This window comes from Syngnathus scovelli, chromosome 4, assembly GCF_024217435.2.
Source record: "Syngnathus scovelli strain Florida chromosome 4, RoL_Ssco_1.2, whole genome shotgun sequence".
NCBI lineage: Eukaryota > Metazoa > Chordata > Actinopteri > Syngnathiformes > Syngnathidae > Syngnathus > Syngnathus scovelli.
Window position 1 is genome coordinate 8,824,775 of NC_090850.1, and position 20,196 is coordinate 8,844,970.

At 38.2% G+C, this 20,196-nt stretch overlaps 1 protein-coding gene and 1 long non-coding RNA gene across 4 annotated transcripts; both read left to right on the forward strand.

The window, feature by feature from the left end:
* The first annotated feature begins 1,392 nt into the window (after nt 1-1,392).
* On the forward strand, nt 1,393-5,804 carry LOC125967166 (uncharacterized). The gene is made up of 2 exons (XR_007480673.2): nt 1,393-1,673; nt 3,958-5,804. It is a non-coding gene; the product is annotated as an uncharacterized lncRNA (long non-coding RNA).
* A 975-nt stretch (nt 5,805-6,779) lies between these two features.
* slc39a13 (solute carrier family 39 member 13) lies at nt 6,780-19,047 on the forward strand. Of its 3 annotated transcripts, none has more exons than XM_049717927.2 (11): nt 6,780-6,989; nt 10,316-10,445; nt 10,605-10,967; nt 11,740-11,847; nt 12,053-12,195; nt 12,896-13,012; nt 14,067-14,156; nt 16,868-16,918; nt 17,030-17,162; nt 17,240-17,339; nt 17,420-19,047. In XM_049717927.2, exons 2-11 carry the CDS (start codon nt 10,391-10,393, stop codon nt 17,493-17,495), a joined length of 1,236 nt encoding a protein of 411 aa, XP_049573884.1. In that variant the 5' UTR covers nt 6,780-6,989; nt 10,316-10,390; the 3' UTR covers nt 17,496-19,047. The 3 variants fall into 3 exon arrangements, with proteins under 3 accessions (XP_049573884.1, XP_049573887.1, XP_049573885.1); XM_049717928.2 differs by having other exon boundaries at nt 6,787-6,989; nt 12,899-13,012; XM_049717930.2 differs by lacking the exon at nt 10,316-10,445 and having other exon boundaries at nt 6,785-6,989.
* The last annotated feature ends 1,149 nt before the right edge of the window (nt 19,048-20,196 follow it).

The window sequence follows — 20,196 nt, forward strand, 5'->3', positions numbered from 1 at the left end:
TCTGAATTAGCAGGGGAACTAAAAACTTCCTTAATTCTGCCAATTTATGTTGAGTACCATAAGGCTTCTTCTCCTATTTCTTCTTCTTCCTTATTAAAACAAGAAGGTGACAAACTTCCTACAGAACATGTTCTTTTAGTCCACAGTGATCCGAGACTCTACCGGTTAACTGTATTGAACAAAATATTTATTGTATATATATATATTCTTTTTTTAAATTGTGTCGTACACTTTTAAAAGATGAAGGAAATAAATGAAACACAACTGTGAATTTACTGAAAGCACCATATATGTTTGGATAAAAGAACTTAAAAAATATGTAGTTTTATGATATTCTACATCTTATCCAGTTCATGACAAAATTAACTCGGAATGAATAATACAGAAGAAAGAAAAAAAAAATTTGCATTAAATAGTAGCATACCTTCTTCAACAAATGAAATTGTATTGCCATAAAGATGACACTTTGTCCATGACTTGGTTTATGGACTAAAATAGCGTTGAGTTCAAATGTAATTATTTTTACAAATGTAAATGTATTTCATTTCTGTGGGAGGACAGCACACAAGGAAGACCGTTGTTGTTGACTGACACTCAGCAGCAGGGGTTTCAGTAGCCATTATTTGTTTCACAATGACATGGAACAGTTGCCTGTCATGCGTTGTCGGGGACATCCAGCTCTCTCACTTCTTATTCCTGATTCCTCATTTTCTTTGGACTCCTCGACATCAACTCTCAGCCAAGGCCGTGGGATATTATTAGACGAGTGTGAATCACAAGGCACATGGACAAACATAATCACTCATACACACGAGACCAAAAAAGAATAAGATAAGAGTGTATGAAGAGGCAAGCATAGACTGCTGTTCCAATACATTATTGACTTTATTTCAACACACTCTTCACTGTTTACTTAACTTGTACAAATAGAAAATGCACATATTGATATGTATACTATATAGTAGGACATTCACCCCCATCCCTCGGCACAATCAAGTTCCTCTTTTTTTCATGTTGCTTAAGCCAGACAAGGATGATTCAGTGCAGATATGAATCGTGTTATTTCTGCTGTTTTTATCTTCATATCTCAGTACTGCACACTAAATCATGAACAGTTATCTACTTTTAAGATGAGCAAAAACATTATAAGTAAACATCAATAAATGTGCCATCATACTGACTCTGAATCAAACAGGGATATATTATTTTCAGTTTTGTTGTATTAGATTGTACTGTTTTATGGTATGTGTGATGGTAAATTAACAGTTAGTTGTATCCTATGATGTACAAAATTTACAATCTTGTCTTTTGTGTTTTGTTTTGCTTTTTAAAATCATGCAAATGGTGCGTTTTGATGTTTTCTTGCCTGCTCTCAGTACAGGGAATTGATTTTAGATACACCTCCTAGTGGCCAGACACTGAGACACAAAGAAACGAGAAGAGAAGTTAACTTTTTTTCTCCATCATGATCTGCTATCTTGGCTCGTTTGTGGTGTGAATAACAAGGCTGTTTTATCTGCTTGCTTGCTCACTCAGCTGCTTGTGCTTCCACTGGAAACAAACCTAAACCAGTTAAAATCTATTCAAAACTTTTATTTTTCATGTACGTATATATAAATGTGAATAATATAGTGTTCAAGAAAGGACACATTTAATGAATGATTACAGAGCAGGTGAGTCCCCCATTACACCGTACATCCAATATATAGATAGCCTCATAATGCAGTCATTTTCAACACACTGTAAAAATCATACAAAATACCAATGTGTCTTGTCTTGTTTTGGGAAAATATTTTAACTTGTGATTGTTTGGATAATGATGAAGAAGAATATAATAATTTGACTCTACTTCACAATAAGAAAAAGCTTTTTTAAATAAGTTGTGCGGTTGTGTGGCTTGACTTTATCATTTTAACAATTATGGGTTATTAAACCCCTGAGGGAACAACCCCTTAGGGAACAAGTAGAGTCTGGACTGTGGAGCGTGTAGAAACTGACACATGAACCACAAAGAGCAAATTGTCTGTCAGATACAGGGTGTCGCAAAATACTTGACATTAATTTCTAAGTCTAATAATAAAGAAAACTGTCTGATAAATATTAAAGGAGACATAAATCATTATTTCCCCACAATTTAGTGTCTTAAAAAAAGTGTCTATTAAATGCTTAGGTTAAAAAAAAAAAAGATAAAACCTGTAGTAGTACAACTTACAAATCATGAAACTTGCCAGTTTTTAGGGTGGAAATTGTTTCATATAATTGAGACAGTAATGGTCACCCAACCTCTTTTACTTTAGGGCCAAAATTGAATAAAGAATTTGTTACTATTCTAACTAGTATCAGAGCCAAGAAGCAAATATTTGTTGAGCATAAAACAAACAGCTCTTTTAAAATCTATAATCATTTGAATATTCGTTTTAATATGTACATTAAATATTGTTAGTTTTCATCCTATCAACAAGATGCTTATTCAATTTATTTTGTCTAGGATGTAATAACTTCATATTTTCATATTTACATGATGGCAATATCTCAATGTCTTGCTAACAATCCAATACAGCAATTATTATAATAATTCTCTCTATAAAATTACTTATGATACAGTTCATCAAGGTGACATTTGTGTAGACTAATCAGCATTGAAAATCAATTCCATTTGACAGTGATAGCTATTCACAATATATACGGTCACAAGTAGATGAACTACAGAAATTGCTCATAATTTGCGGTCACATCAATGGACAAAAAGTACCTGCTTAGACTAATACCACACAAACAATGACATGTTTTCATGTTTTTATTGAACTCAACTTTACAGTGGAGGACAGAAGAACTATGTGAACCCTAAAGGTTCTGTGACGACTCCAGATTGTGGGGCAGCAGCATGTTGGCCATCTGTAATTTCGGGAGATTCTCGAACAGCCAGTTCATCACAGGCCGAAATCGGTATGCATCAGGACGAGTCCAACCCCACCCACGTCAAAAAATAATATTTTGGTTCATGCTGCCTGCCCACCCCATCCCAATCAATGAATATTCCCAGGCTGAAATTAGGTCACAGTATGTCTTTGTTGTTGGGGGTGAACTGCCCTGCCCTATAAAAATAACACACCCGATCTTGCGGTTAGGTGGCACACTGGGCACTGGTTAGCACGTCCGCCTCACAGTTCAGAGGGTGCGGATTTGATTCCAACTCCGGCCCGCCCTGTGTGGAGTTTGCATGTTCTCCCCGTGCCTGCGTGGGTTTTCTCCGGGCACTCCCATTTCCTCCACAAAACATGCTCGGTAGGCTGATTGAGTGCTCCAAATTGCCCATAGGTGTGAGGGTGAGTGTGGATGGTTGTTCGTCTTTGTGTGCCCCACGATTGGCTGGCATCCGGTTCAGGGTGTCCCCCCCCCCCGTCTACTGCCCAATGACAGCTGGGATAGGCTCCAGCAAGCCCGCGAGCCCTGTGGGGACAAGCGGTACAGAAAATTGATGGAAGGATGGAGGGAGGGAGGGAGGGAGGGAGGGAGGGAGGGAGGGAGGGAGGGAGGGAGGGAGGGAGGGATCTTGGGGTTAGCTATTCTCGAAAGGAACAATATCTTGCAAAAAAGAGCTCTCAGGTGAACTACGATTAAGAAATGTTAACCTTTATGAAGCTGGGAAGGATTTGAAAAGTATCTTTGAAAGTCTTGATGTTCAACGGTCTTTGGGAAGTAATTCTTTCCCCTGATTTTGTCGGAATTAAGATCAACACTGTTGCTACTTTCCTTATGAGTGGCAGTGCTGAAAAGATGACTGCAAAATCACAGTGCAGAATGATCAGTGGCTACATTTCCGTCGGCAAATTTGTAACTTCCAAGTCAACAAACCATCCCTCCATCCATTTCTACTTTAAACGTAAGGATTGTTTCACGTTTTTTTCCCATTTGCGCTGTTATGTCTACCTAATGGAACTACAATGTATCCCTCAGGCGGATCCAAACCAGACGGTGATGGAAGTGCAGAGGATAGACTGGATGATGGCAGTGTAGAAGGTTTTCAGCAGCTCCTGTGGCAGCTTGAACTTCTTGAGCTGTCCCAGAAAGTACAACCTCTGCTGGGCCTTCTTCTGGACAGAGTCTACGTGGCCGGTCAATTTCTGGTCCCGCGAGATTGTGGATCCCAGGAACTTGTGTCTGTGGTGAGAATAGCATAACTGAGGATGGTGAGGGGTGGAAGTGGCGAAGGGTCCACTGTCATCTCCACGGTCTTGAGCGGGTTCAGCTCCAGGTGGTTTTGGCTGCACCAGTGGACCAGCCGCTCCACCTCCTGTCTGTACGCAGTCTCGTCACTGTCCCGGATCAGTCCGTTGAGAGTAGTGTCGTCCGCATACTTCAGGAGCTTCACAGAAGAGTCGCCTGAGGAGCTCTTGGTGGAGAGAGAGAAGAGCAATGAGGAGAGTAATGAGACCAGACTTGTTGATGAGTCATTGATCATCAAGTACGAACCGAAGGGCAAATTCCAGAGCCTTCAGTGAACAAATCACACATTGCCAAGGCTGAAGTCAAAAGGCAGTCTTGTTCAACACACTCGTTTGGCTATATTTTCATGCCCAGCTCAAGTCTAGTGTAAAACGCAGTCTAATTTTGTGCATGGATGGAGTTTTCTTTCTTTGGGTATTTTCCAAGATTTGCACAGGTGGAAGAAGCCATTTGGACTCCCGCCAATCAAAGTGGCTCAAGGCCAGGTCACTTTCATTGCAGAAGTAGATCTACAGATATTTTGAAAGACGTTACCATTACTGTCACTAACCGTGAAATGTGGCACGTTACTTATCTGCTTGGGACACGTCCACACGCAACACAAAAAAAACGCCTCGCGTCAGCCAATCAGCTTCAGGGACTGTGTCACACGACATTCTGAGGGCCAAAAACAAAACAATGATAACCGTCGCCGTCTGTGCTCATCCCTAATTGTACAATACTTCTTAGGCTTAGATTTAGACTATATGTAAATATAGCATTGAAGGTCATTGTTATTTTTTTTGTTAGGTGTTGTAGCTTGTGTTTTTTGCAGTCATTTCAAATTGTTAGTTTTCAGACTTGGACTCAATTTCATCCCTTGGGATTGCTCCCTCAGGAATTTCAGGTACCGTATTTTCCGCACTATAAGGTGCACCGGATTATAAGGCACACCTTCAACGAATGGCCCATTTTAAAACTTTGTTCATATATAAGGTGCACCGGATTATAAAACAGATAGAATAAATAACTCAACGTTGCTCAAACGTTAATGCAATCACAATATAGTAATGCTTGAAGTAGTGAAAACAATAACATTATATCAATGACTCAACGTTGCTCAAATGTTAATATCACACAACACACAAATTAAACACGTAAAGCTTACTTTAATAAATTAGTCCTCATCCACGAATCCATATTGGTCCATATATAAAGCGCACCGGATTATAAGGTGTACTGTCGGCTTTTGAGAAAATTGGAGGTTTTTAGGTGCGTCTTATAGTGCGGAAAATACGGTACTAGTAGCTCACACAGAAATAGTACGAAAGCGAACATTGCAGATGAAAAACAAACAGAGGAGAATAATAAATAAAGCACATAGCAACAAATAAAGCATTGAGTAAGAAATACATAACAATAACAATAATACCGGGACAAAACTAAACAGGAGATGGCTTGGAAAACTGAATGAGGAACTTGCCGTATGTTTTTGCTGTTTTCTTTGTTTGTTTTTCAGCCGAAGATGCAACATTGTTTACATCAATAATTACTATCCCTAGTAACTACATGAATGAATAAATAAATTGCTAAGTCAATTACTTTTTGGGAAAAGTAACTAGTAACTAATTGCATTTTAGATATAATTTGCCCAATACTGTGTGCGTGTGTGTATGCGCGTGCGTGTGTGCGTGCGTGTGTGTGTGTGTGTGTGTATATATATATATCCATCCATCCATTTTCTGAACCGCTTAGTCCCCACGGGGGTCGCGGGCGTGCTGGAGCCTATCCCAGCCGTCATCGGGCAGTAGGCGGGGGACACCCTGAACCGGTTGCCAGCCAATCGCAGGGCACACAGAGACAAACAACCATTCGCACTCGCACGCACTATATATATATATATATATATATATATATATATATATATATATATATATATATATATATATATATACATACATATATATATATATATATATATATATACATACATACATATATATATATATATATATATATATATATATATATATATATATATATATATATATATATATAAATTTTCAATCATGTTTTTAAAATTTGTCTTTTAATTTTACTTTGATTTTTGGCAGTTTTTAGTCTATAATTTTCGGGCTTAACCTCTACTACATAGTGAGTGTTTCTCAGGACAAGCACTATACACTGCAGTCACTGTACAAGTTAATAAAGTTTCCCTCTTTTTTTTTTGGTTTGTGCCTTCTTGTCAATATGCGTCACCATTGCACTTCCATTCAGCCTTAAATAAAATGTTTAATCAGTACTTTTACTGGGGGATTACTTTTGCTACCTGTATCCACAGATGATAATTTTTGATTTATTTTTTTTGTGCACGTTGAACCTGTGTAAGTTTGAAGCGGATAAAGCATTATTGTGATTAAATGGGACGCCATGGGACTTGTGCGTCCAAAAACACGCACATGCCTACACAGCATGTACAGTATTCCTTCCCAAAGTGTTTTGTTTTGTGGGGCGTGATCATCAACTTGCCATACTTCCTTTTCTCCTTAGCCAGCTTTTTTCCCCCGCAGGAACTTCATACGTGGCTCTTGGAGCAAAAAAAAAAAAAAAGGTGGGCGGGGGGGTTGGCTGCTGTGCTTCTCCAAGGCAGCTGCGGCCGGAGTATTCCTGCCTTCGGTTGCTAGACAGGGATCCTGTCAAGTGTGCGGCGCAAGAAGGCAGCTTCCATGAAGTTGGCCTGGATGGCAGGGACACTCTGGTGCAAAGACTGCTTAAACTATAAGGTATTTCTATTGTAAAATGGTCACCAACTAATTAGTGCAAGTGATGCTTGTGTTGTGTAGCGCACTTATTTCATGCGTCGTCGCTCTTGACTTTAGCACGCCAGTGTATTTATCGAGCTAGCGTTAGCTTGCTAACTTAACGCGTTTGCATGGAAACTAGTTTAGACTAACGCTGATAACGAAAGTCATGAAGCCAATACTCATTTTGCAACTGTGAATGTTTGATTAAGTATGCATGGTTCGTTCTAAAAATCTGCAGTATGTTGTGTATTTATTCCCTGAAAGTCCTTGACACTGTCAGACTGATGAGAGTTGATTTTATAAACTTGTCAACAAATGTTTGGATGATGTGCTTACATTCAAGTATTTTCTACATAAATACATTTTGAACAAGATGCTTTAATTCAGTGTTGTGCAAAAAAGAAAAACTGCCACACATCTTGCTTTGGAAAACGATCTTCAAGCGTTTTCAAAAAATAAATCTTAGTTCAATCACAGTTAGTGAATCACATTCAAATATTTGTACTGTAACTTCACTATCAAAGTTCAGCTATTTACAAGTTATGCATACAACTTCAGGTATGAAGAATTTCCTTCAAATCGTTTTACAATGACTTAAAAAAAAATAGAACTGATGAGGACACATTTAGCACTAGCTCCTAACATCCAGCCATTCATCTGCCCATACTTTTATTGAAAGTCATTCCTGGTCATAAAGCATCATCCACCTCATAAAGCTGACTCACAGCACCAAGTTGTTCAAAGTTAAAAGTTGCCTTATTTGAAGAATCTATATCATAAAGTATTCTATTTTGAGTAGCAAGTTTTCATTCACCAAATAAATCCATCAAGATTTCTTCATAATGTTGATGACTTAAGTATTACTCTACAATTCAGGGATTTTTTGATAATGAATATAAACAACAACACAGAATTAGAGGGTGTTTCCAAAATTGCGACTGGTACTTTACGTGCTCTTTGAGCATATATGTAACATGTAAAAAAAAAAAAAGAAATCCTTGTTTTTGTTAGATCTGATTACTTCAAACCTCGACTGAGGGCATAGAGATAATGGCCTGAAATTCATATCATGGTATTAATTGAATTTCTTTACAGTAATGTTGTAAAAGTAGAAAAATAAAACCATAATGGAAGTATTTCTGTATGGGTTATTTAAATACGAAAGGTAAACATTTCCTGTTGAAAAAGTCAGAAAGTATCATTTGGGCTCTTTATTATTAAATTAAATTTAAATTTAGCATTTTCCCGTAAACCCGTCTTTGTTTTTATGTAATGAAATTAATTTAACAATAAAAAACATAGACCCTTAGAAAAGCTACATTGATTTAAAAAAAATAAAACAAAAAAAATTAGACTTATTATTGTGTAGCATGCTGGGAAGTGAAGCTTTGCCATCACAACAATCTACTTCATATAGTGTATTTGTTTAGCTTGGCTGCAAGCAAATCTTGCTCATTATGTCATATTACCACGGGTACACTGCTCATTGTGGGTACACTCGTGTGTTATTGAAAATTGACAACTATTGTACTTGCACACTGGAACATGACCGTTTGATTTCACACGAATCGTTAGTACCAAAATCAATCCATACCAAAAAAAGTACCCGTCCCCATACATTGTGCTTAAGAAGTTCAGAAGTCAAGGATAATGTTTCAATTATTGTTGGTTACAAAAAGCTTGCAAAATCTCAGTTATTTGTTACATTTTAAAAAATGTTTGTAAAAATGTAAGAATCGTGTAAGTTAAGACATGATTAGCTTTCACAGGCCACATAAAATGATGTGGTGGGTCTGATCTTGTCATCACTGCTTTAGAAGGTACGGAAAGTGAGGTTTTACTAATGTTCAACTGCGTAGTTAAAGTTGGCATCTCTTTCACTAGGCGGGTCTACTCAATGAGCAGCCACACCAAGATAGCTTTTGTTGAGTACAGTCTTAGCATTAAAGAGAGCGACAAATGATAACTGCATGTCCCTCCTTTCACCGGTATTTTAGCAATTAGGCCTGTGGAGGAGAATGCGTCATCGTTTCCAATGAGAGCATTTCCTCAACAACACATCTGCCGATAAGCGCATTCATTTTTGTCTGTGTCAGAAGTTTAGTTGGTCTTGAACGGCGTGGCTCCTTCTCCATGTCTTTTCTTGTTGTTATCTGCTCTGTTGCTAGCAGCGCGAGAATCGTCACTGCTGTTACCTGTTTTTGTAGACAGTTGCTCTGCAGTGCCATGCACAAGTTCAGATAGAAATGAGAGATTAGAATTACAACGGACACGGAAAAACATTTTCCTCTCAGACAGACATTGTACACTCAATGTGTTTATGCGTGAACTAGCGAATGTTGAGACCAGAGGTGTCAAATTAGTCAATTAAATCAACAAGTAATCAATTCTTGTCTTGTTGTTTTCCTCAGCAATATTAAACAAACGTGATGAACTATAATAACTTCATACAATTTAGCAGTATTGACTACCAGGTTCATTGCTGAGCCAAATGATCAACTTTCTGCAGCTGAAGTCTAAAGCTCACCCCATTTTACTGTGTGGGGCATACTACGAAGCCATGCTTTGATTACATGATCTGGATCAACAAAGTCTAAAACTGCAATCGGAGATAAGCGGTACCACGGCAGGGGTTATCTTTTGTTAACCCAGGCTCTCAGCTTTGTACGCATTCACAAAAAAGGGAGCATATGGAGTGGCAGCCTCAGCAAAACACCCAGCAAAAAATTGCTGACAGTGTCAACGTGTAAGAACACTCATTCTAAAACCCAGTGCCTAATTTTTCACTGCTGAGCATGATGCAAACATTAAATACATTTAAAAATGGTACTCAAGGTGTGCATTTAGTCCGTGAGTTAAGTCTGTGCACTTATGAGAGATTTGTTAAAACGAGTTCAATTTTTGGCTAATTTTAAGTGCTTTATTATGTAATCTCTGCATCCATTACAACCTGGTGATCCTGAAAGGGGGATCCTTCCATCTGTGGTCCCTTCTCAAGGTTTCTCATTTTCCCCTGGCAGGGTTTTTTTGAGTTTTTCCTTGCCCTTTTGGGAGCTTAAGATCAGGGGATGCTTTGAGAATAATTGTCAATTTTGGCTATGTGAAGCCCTTTGAGACTGTTTGTGATTTAGGGCTATACAAATAAACTTGACTTGACTTGAATAAATATCGATAGAGTAATGGTAATGTATTTATGTATTAAATATGGTCCAGCACTGTGAAGTGGACATGGCAGCAAGTCAAAGAAAGCATAAGAACATCGTGAACAAAGTGATATGTACCTGCTTTATTTATTTTCTTTACAGTGTAAGGAACATTCTAAAGTTGCCGCAGACTGTGTTCTTGCTCAGATTTTCTGCATCAACGCATGGTAGATCCCCATGGCAAAGAAACGCACACTTATTGGGCTAACTGCGAGTGCACAGTTTCTCTATGGTTAGTAATGTTTGGTGCAACCGACGCGCAACTATCATATTCCCTAAGCTGAGAATATAGTACATATATCGCTAGCTCACAAAGAATATCATTAGGAAAACCAGACGTGAACTTATATATATTGTCCTCAACTACCATGATATGTTCTTATTGTTACAGAATTACCGGTTACACGCGTTCTTTGGACCATGGGACGGATGAAAGCTCAAGGCTGTCGGAGCCCCAGCTGGGCTGTATCTTCTCTGTTTATCATAGTCCATCTGCTGATGTTGACCTCCAAGGTGGCGTCAGGCCAGAAGATGACTCAAACAGCCATGGCTCATGCAACAGCCACAGCTGCAAGACCAGGTCCCAACTTGACTGATGACCTCCAAGGCTTCCATGCGCTGGCAGGCTTTCTAGCTAGTGAGCATGCTCATGTTTGGGCTTTGTCCCTTGTGGGCTCAGTTGTTGTAGGTCTCAGTGGAATTTTCCCCTTGCTTGTCATTCCAATTGAAGCCGGAGCCGCCCTTAAAACCGAAGGTAGGACAGTTAACCTGTATTACTCATATTACGCAAGATGGTGCTATGGTCTGCAGTATATTAAAACAATTTCTGATGACTGTCTGCATATGCCCAGCTATTGTGAATTGAACCTATACCACAAGTGCAAATACAAGATCCATATTGGATCTTCACTGCAAATTCAGGTCCCATTAATTTAAAGTACAAATCTCCACTGCTGTGCTTTGCTAACACTGGTCAACAGCACAGAGATGTATTTGTGTCCCTAAATCTATTAATTACTATGATGATAATAATAATAATAATTATTATTATTAGCATATCATATATATCATATCATATATATCAATATAATTAAAACCTGATGTGCTAGTAAAAAAAAATACAAATTTGGAATTAGCGCAAAAAAATCTACAAAGGTTTACTTGTTCTCTGCTTTGTTTTATTATTATTATTATTATTATATATTCTTAATTTGTTGACCAGGGCAATCAAACGTAAACTAAACCATCTTGAGGTTTGTGGCCCTCGACATTGTCCCCTCCCATCGTATCATGGTTGCATTCTGCAGTCTGAGTAAAAGTTTGCAGGGAGGGAGTGCAAAATAATAATAATTTGGTTGATACAGATCTTCTTTCAGTCATTTATTTAAAGGCTGTCACTTGGTAATTCTGAACGATCCATTAATGAGCCAGGTCTGGAGGTCTGGTTTAGCTCATTTTTGAATTTGTAAATTTCCGTACTGTAAATGTTTATTCAATATGCAAAGAGCCTTTTTTGTTATTCTTAGCTGGACACCAGAAGCTGAAGAGGCTTTTGAGCTTTGCTATTGGCGGTCTTCTTGGTGATGTATTCCTTCACCTCCTGCCTGAAGCATGGGCGCACTCTGGCTCTACAGGTGGGTCACCGTTCCATCACTATTTCACACATTCTATCATACCTAATTTTAAATTGTAGTAGTTTATCGTTCTTTCTCCATTTTTAATCTCCTCCAATACATTACATTGGCCAACGACAGAGCTCCTGCGCTCTTTCAGTACATTGCATGCTTATTGTAGTGGAATCATGTTGGTTATTACAAATCTTGTCTCCTCTTTCTCCAGCCAGCAAAGAAAAACACTACATGACACAGGGCTTATGGGTAATCACTGGCCTGCTGGCATTCCTTCTCCTAGAGATGATGTTCTCAGAGCATGAAGGACACAAAGATCCGCCGTCACATTCAGACATGAATTTTAACTCTACGGTAAGTTCTGTAGCTCACCCTCAATGCAGTATATTTATTCAAATAGTCACCCACACAATCTGATGAGCAAACCCAAGAGTTGATATTTTAGTTAGATATTATTTTACTTTATAGCTAAAGCACTTCATAATAGCATGTCTGAAGTAAAACCTCTTGGACAGTCTTGTGAAGGAAGATGGATTGGATTATTGCTTTTTTCCATGATTTATTCTCCATTGTGTTCCAAAATAAACAAAATGTGTTGTTGTTTTTTTTTTTTTTTTTTTAAATCAATGGTTCACTCAGAGTGTGGTCAAGGGCCGCATAGGCCAAAAGTTGCTCATCCCTATTTTTGGATAACTGACTTAATCATGATGTATTCATCATGTTTTAGCCAACTCATGAGAGGCCTTTAGATATCTCGTCACAAAAAAAGGCTCTCATTGATGATGAGAATGTGTTCGCTCCCTATTACTTTCTGTCTGGTGCTTATTGTTTCTGTCAGTCAGTCATACCTTCACACAACTGTTTTAGGTTTTCCATTAAACATGTTATAGTTCTAATTGTAAATGAAAGCAGACATTCACATTCTGGTATTTGGAAGAGACATTTTCGCCAATTGGTCAATTGTTAATGGTTTGTGTCACGACAAAGGGGTAGTAGTATGATAAAAACATTTTTAATTCTTTTTTTTAAACACCCCCCTCCCCCTCCGGTGAAGCAGGCAACTTCAGTTTACAGTGGAAAGCCTGTTGTGTTACATGGAAATGGGACTCGTACTGAGTCACAGAAATCTTCCAAGCGTCAGAGTCTGCAGGAAGCGTCTGGAAAAGTCAAGGTATGTATGCTGATGAGCAAACATTTGCTGCGTACCTGAAAACAAATTAAAAACAAATGGCCGTGATGACGCATATGCTTTTGTTTTAGATGTTCAGTAGATGAACACAAGCTTCATGATAATATCCATCCATCCATTTTCTATACCCCTTGTCCCCATGGGGGTTGCGGGCAAAACAAATGAAGTTTGTGTAGATAGAACACAACTGTCTGTACTGTTCCAATCAGCCATCTTCTACTTTGGCCTCAAAAGTCAAGAGATGCGAACTCAAAGAAATGTGAACTCATTGAGCATCAGCTTACAGAGCATGGAATGTGACTTGCCCAGTTGTCATTTTCTGGGCATGAATTGGACCAGTTTTGAATGCGTACCTGTGTGCTTGTGGGTGTGCTGATCATTAAAAAGGTGTGGTAAAATGCTTTTGCAAACACACTGTTCATGTAATAGCCAAAAGTGGTTGTTAAAGGTCATGATTTGTTATTTACATAATGGACAGGGTGATGTTTTAATAGGTCATGTTTCTCATTGTACTCCCTGATCCCATTCACCAGTAAAGTGTTAAATGATGATTGATGCCAGTATTCATTATGTCTAAACCACAAATTCCCAGTCATCAACTAAATCAAAACAAGTTAGTCATATGCCATGGATCTCTTAATTAGAAGGACAGTGTGAAAAGGTTTTATGTTTTTCCCCATTGTTCAGTCATTCTAAAACCCCACTTGCAATATCAATAATATGCAAAAAGGTGTATGTGCAATATTCTTCGTTGGTATCTTATAGGAATACTAGAACTTGTTTGAAATGAAATTTTGCTTGCACCTCTGCTGAAGACGCTGTGGTAAGCCTGCGACGTGTGATGGCACCGAATTCTAAACGGTGTACTTTTTATTAATGGAGTAAAGCAACTGGTGTCTTTACAATTCAAGCATCTGCTATCCAAGCCATAGACACAGAACTTGCCAATCACGCTTGATATACATGAATCTGCTCATGTCTTACAACTTTTAGCCAAATCCAATTTTATCACCTTGATAACTGCTCTATATTTCAGACAAGTGGCTACCTTAATCTACTGGCCAACTGCATTGACAACTTTACACATGGACTGGCTGTCGCAGGGAGCTTCCTTGTAAGCAAGAAGGTGAGCAACTGTGTGCATGTAATTAAAAAATATGTTAACCCCTCACATTATTTTGACTAGACATGCTTGTAAACAACTCATAGGTAACACTAGCCAGGCATAGCATTTTATATACCGTATTTTCCGGACTATAAGGCGCACCGGACTATAAGGCGCACCTTCAATGAATGGCCCATTTTAAAACTGTGTCCTTATATAAGGCGCACCGGACTATAAGGCGCACCATTAATGCATCATGTCAGATTTTTAATCCAAATCAAATCATTCTCCATTTTATCTTTTTTATTTCAACTTCAGACGCAACAAATTACTTTCTAATGACAAAATAATGATCCATAGTCTTTTTGATTCATAGTCTTCAGCGGGCCACTTATGATTGATTTCATAACACAATGCTTTGGGCCAGTTTAAATTTAGGAATTTGGTCCATATATAAGGTGCACCGCGCACTGTCGGCTTTTGAGAAAATGTTAGGTTTTTAGGTGCGCCTTATAGTCCGGAAAATACGGTACTTGTATAATTGAATGTAACGAGTAAGTGGATTTTATTCAAACAATGACAGCAATTTTCAAAGAGAACTCAAACTGCTTCATGTAGTTAGTTAAAATACACAAATAACAAATACAGGACCACATTTTGAAGTTAATATACCTATAAGAAAAAAACACAAATAAAAAGGACGTAATAAACAATTTATTCTTGCTGGAATGCAGCCAAAAGAAATACATTTGGGAAAATTTGGAAACGAAGGACTGCAAGTTTCTATTGACTTTAGTTTTTGCTTGTGTATAGAGATCAGACAGTCAGCAGAACACAGTGATGATAATGAATGACACCAATGCAAAAACGATAGAAGTGCCACTTATGTATCGTTGCTGTTGGGTGGAATTTTCAAAATTGACAACTTTTCAGGAAATCAAATAAAGGCCAATTTGCTTGAGTTCCCAGACACTTTCTTTTTCAAGCTGTGTTATACCTTTTATTGCTATTGCTACAAATTTATTAAGCTGTTGTTGTTTAAAATGTAAATAGAGCCAGCGACAGTCATGCACTTCAAAGTCCATGGCCGCCACCATACAAAAAGCTTTTGAATACACCACAAATAAAATGCCGTTTTCCCTGAACCAATTAGCCAACTAACAAATGAATTAAGTGGCTATTAACAGGAAATGGATACTTACCTTCATGACTCACGAGGTCCTTCAGCCATCAAATGTTACTGATCCATTCTAACAAAACAACCCAACCCAACCCAACCCAAATCTAACCTATTTTTGGATTTATTGTCGGATTTTAAACTCACGTTTGTAACTATGGTAATGTAAGCCATTAATTGGTTTAGAAAATGGCTAACCTTAACTAGAATCCCATGTCACATAGTAGCCAAAGGTAGAATCTGGGTCTTTTGGTGCTGTAAATAATAAATCTTTGTTGTAGCAGAAGCAGCATGGTAAACTATCAATATACACCTACCCTCAATTTTGATTTTTTTGCTCGCTTGGGTCCTACGAGACTTTGTCTAACGTGGTCTGGTAACGGACCCCAATTTTTTTGGGCATAAATACATTTTCAAGTAGTATTTTAACTGGCTAATAGAAGAACCGTACAAAGCTACTAACCTTAGCTTTAGTGATTTGATGAATTTTTCCTGTGACCAATTTAAAAGTGTTAGATAAGAAGTAGTCAGGCTGTTTGATCTTTATGACTGCTTTATTACAGTGTTATGGATAGCTAAAATTGTTTTTGATTCGGAAAGGGGGAAGTTCGCAGAGGCACCTCACCCACACAGTCACTCACAAGTCAAAAGAGCGTAGCCGGACACAGTAGCAGAAGTGGCGGCTTTATTCTCTCTTCCATCCAATTCACACAGCATCAAAATGTATTATTCAATCTGCCTGATATTGTCATCTGCGTATTGCTTCTCTTTTAATAAAATGTCAGGCTTCAATGTGTGTGTGGAGCGTTCAAGGTGATGCACGGCAAACGAACCCCTTCGGCTACCCAACAACATGCCTTACATTAATTAACGGAACAAAGAACCGCTTCGGCTGCCTAAAAACATGCCTTTTTCAAAAAACAAGACTTTCTATACAACGCGCTTACGGGGTTCACGCGATTCCCAAATTCTGGACCCCAAAGTCCATGTAAAATCGAGGTTCAGGTGTAGGTCACATTGGTTACCATGACTACTGCATCTTCCCCTTCCTAATTTCTGCAGTCAATTATTAAGACAAAGTTAAATATGAGCTGACAGTATTTCAACCCGTTTGTAATGCAGTATTGAAACAATTATTGTACATACGTATATCGTCAATACCAAGTGTTATAAATGTATTCAAAATTTGAAATTAAACTTACATTTTATTTTCCCCCAGATTACTTGTATCACTCTTAAATTGCAAATGGGCTCATCAGCAGCAATTCGGACTGCTATGTACTGAGTAGATCACCATATATCATTTTTGGAACAAGATGTGTCCAGCTGGCATGACATACGGTTGTTAGCAGGAGCTGTGGATGTATGTGCCAGAGAGGAAGTTAGCTCAATGTCTCAAACTCACACCCGCGCATGTCATTTCACTAGTGCTCTTGTACAGACTATAGCCATATGACACATAACATGAATGCTATGGCTTAAGAGATTGTTTTCCAGAGTTTTCATTATATGCAGAGTAGTCAAAGGAATTTAACCAAGATTACTTTGCTTGCAGGTTGGCTTTCTTACCACTTTTGCTATCTTGCTCCATGAAATCCCACACGAGGTGAGATTCCTGCACCTGAATATGTTGAACAAATAGTCTTTGATTTCGGTTAACTTACATTTGCCTTAAATTGCTGCCATTCCAGCCAATATGAGTTGTCTTTGTCCACAGGTGGGTGACTTTGCCATTTTGCTCCGAGCCGGGTTCGATCGGTGGAGTGCCGCCCGTATGCAGCTGTACACCGCACTGGTTGGTGTCCTAGGGGCTTGCTTTGCTTTATGTTCTCAGTCACCAAAGGGCACAGGTAGGATATTTTTCAAAATTGTGATTACATTCTATCAAACATCACGAGAGCTTACAGCACTGAACTACTGTTTTCAGAAAATGCTACTTTCTGGATTCTCCCATTCACCTCTGGAGGCTTTCTCTACATAGCCTTGGTGAATGTAGTTCCTGACCTGCTTGAAGAATCCAGTTTGAGGTTTGATACATATGACATTGACCATAACTAGAATGCGTTTCATACCTCTGATTCTGAGTGTTAAAGGTTTTGTTTTGCAGGGACTCCCTACTTCAGGCCCTACTCATTTTCTCTGGTGTGTCAGTCATGGCTCTCCTATCAACCGTGGCTGTTTGAATATAAAGGGCTGCTCGTCTTGCTCGACCACCACACGGAAAGACTAAAACCAAAAACAAGCAGGACATCCTCACTATTTCCAATCGGATAACGGTTATTTATTTTGATATCCGGATCACACCGTCTTGATCTTGCTATGCAGCGTGGTACGCCTAAACAAACGTCTGACAAAAATTGCACTTTATGACAATAACAAACTCATTCTTGAGGCGAGACATTTTTATTTGATCTTGGACAATGTGCCAGCTCTAAATATCAAGGGAATGACGATGATTTATATGGATTTCTGTTACCAAGATCAATGTGCCAGCTCTAAAATCTAGGGAATGACAATGATTTATATGGATTTCTGTTACCAAGCTTTCTTAAAATGTACATAAAATATCGAGATAATACTGTTTTACACATATGGCTAGGTGCTACACAACCTAATCCAGAAAGATTAAGATTAGATTTTTAAAAAAATACTTATCCCAAGAAAAGTGTTTTGTTGCTGCGTATTTATATTAAAGAGTGAGAGAATAACAGCATACCATTGCAACATTACCAAAGTACCGTGCCAACATCGTCTTGTTACAGAGACTATAATTGCACCCTTTGATCATAGACGAAACCTTTTGAAAAAGGAGGATTGATTGGCACGTCACCCTCAATGCAAGTCAAGTGTTTAGCATTTAGCGAATCCTCAGTTCTAATATTCAAGGTTTGAAGGCACCTCTCACATTCCAAATGGTTCAACGAGGACGCCAAATTGTCCTTATGTGGGTGTGAATGCTAGTGTTTCTAAATGTGGCTTGGGTTTGGCTGGCTACCAGTACAGGTTGTATCTTGCCTTTCGCCCAAGCCAGCTTGGATGGGCCCCAGGTCACCCGTGACCTGAATGAGGATAAGCGGTGCAGAAAATGGATGATTAGAGATTTTCTTGTTCCAAACAACCACAATGACCCCTATTTTTTTGTAGAGGAAATTTACTGTAAAATTCACACATTTTTGTAAAGGTAGTTCTCTTAGCACAAAAACCAAGTTGCATGAGGGCACGTGAGTGTCAAATGGACATTAAGTGAGGAGGCATAGAGGTTTCTACAGCTTGTTTGGCAAGCATATTTTGCCATAATGACTCCACCGCAGGTTGTCTACTTAGTCATCAGCCTATGAGGTGTGCATTGTCTGTGGGAGGTGTTTCAGTCACGGAACACAAAAACAACAAACTTGACATTTGAATGGAATGTGGTGTCAAATTAGCATACAAAGTAGATGTGATAAGCAATGACAAGGTGATTTCTTTCCATGTACTATTCAGATTCGTTCTTACTACCTTATTTGTACTACATGATTGTCACAAACCATAGCATTTTTTTAACTTAAATTATTTAAGAAATTATTGTGTAAAATTGCAGACACTTGTTATAATTGGCTTCATTTCTCAAGCTTTGTGTTTTTTCCCCTTGTCTTTGGAAGACTGCCAGGTGAAAAGCTGACTTGTAAACAAATGACCATGTTATTTTAAGTTTTCTTCTAAACTGGTCAAATTAAAGTCGAATCCTTAAAGAGACTGTGTGTAGATTTTTCTTGCCATAGAGTGGTAAACTAATGGAATGCAGCAATCTAAGTTCAAAGTGCATGCATTTTGAAGGATACACACCAGCCTTGTCAGAGAGACCACACAACCCAACCACCAATTTATTCAAAGGTCCAAGCAAAATGTCATCACAAATGACTTCTAGTATTAACCTCAAGTGACGAAGTGCATTTATTACACATGCTGTGGTCATTGATTCGGCAAATTTGTGAACGGCTGATTGTGTCCTTTGGGTATCAGTAGCAGAAAGAAGTACGACCCATGTAACATAATTAGCGGTTACTAGGCCTACAATTATACAAAGAAATAGACTTTGATATGATAAACATGATTTTATTATTAAAATAGTGTTTTTTTTTCTTTAAATGTCTGGATAATTGTGCCTTTTCAGACACATTTTTTAAAAAATTGGATGCATTTAAAAGTTTTACGTTATACCATTTACTTGCACAAATTAGAGCTGTTTTAGAATATCCCTGTCGTACTTAAATGCCTCCATTCTCCGGTGTAATTATGTCAGCATCAAGTGTAAAATGATTTAAGCCTAATAGCAAAGAGGATATTCTTCATTGAGGCAATTAAACATTCAGGTAGAGTGCAACCAAAACATTTATTTTATGCATGGTTTTATTACTGTTTCGATTTTTATTTTATTACTTTTACTACTGTACTGTTTCATTTTATTACTATTATTACTGTTTTATTACTGTTCGGTTTACATCACACACATGGGAACGGATCAAGGTCGTAAACCAAGGACACCCTATACTCATGTCTCTTAGGTGGGTTTCTGTCAAAGTATTGCTCATAGTCAAAACAAAATTAAAATAATAATAAATAAATAAACCTAACTATATCTTTATGGGCTTTTAAATTAAGTTTTTGCCATTCACAGACTGTCTCCAGGTTGCCATCATTGTCAGATGATGTTATACTGTCCGTCTGTGAACTCTGAGCCCTTTTGTGTCCCTGACTTTGCAACTCAGACCTCCCAGTTGAAAGAGGCGTTCTAGTACACATTTCCTTGCTGAAAGTTGGAAAAGTTCCACTTCCGACCTTCCCCAAATGTGTAACCTCAACTAAGAAATGTATGCCATTTCGTGATAAAAATTGAAATTATAA

Coding starts and splice junctions, on each gene's coding strand:
- slc39a13 (XM_049717927.2), top strand. CDS start 10,391: ATGGCAAAGAAACGCACACTTATTGGGCTAACTGCGAGTGCACAGTTT. Junction 12,196..12,895: donor ACATGAATTTTAACTCTACG/GTAAGTTCTGTA, acceptor CCTCCGGTGAAG/CAGGCAACTTCAGTTTACAG. Junction 17,163..17,239: donor TCAGTCACCAAAGGGCACAG/GTAGGATATTTT, acceptor TACTGTTTTCAG/AAAATGCTACTTTCTGGATT.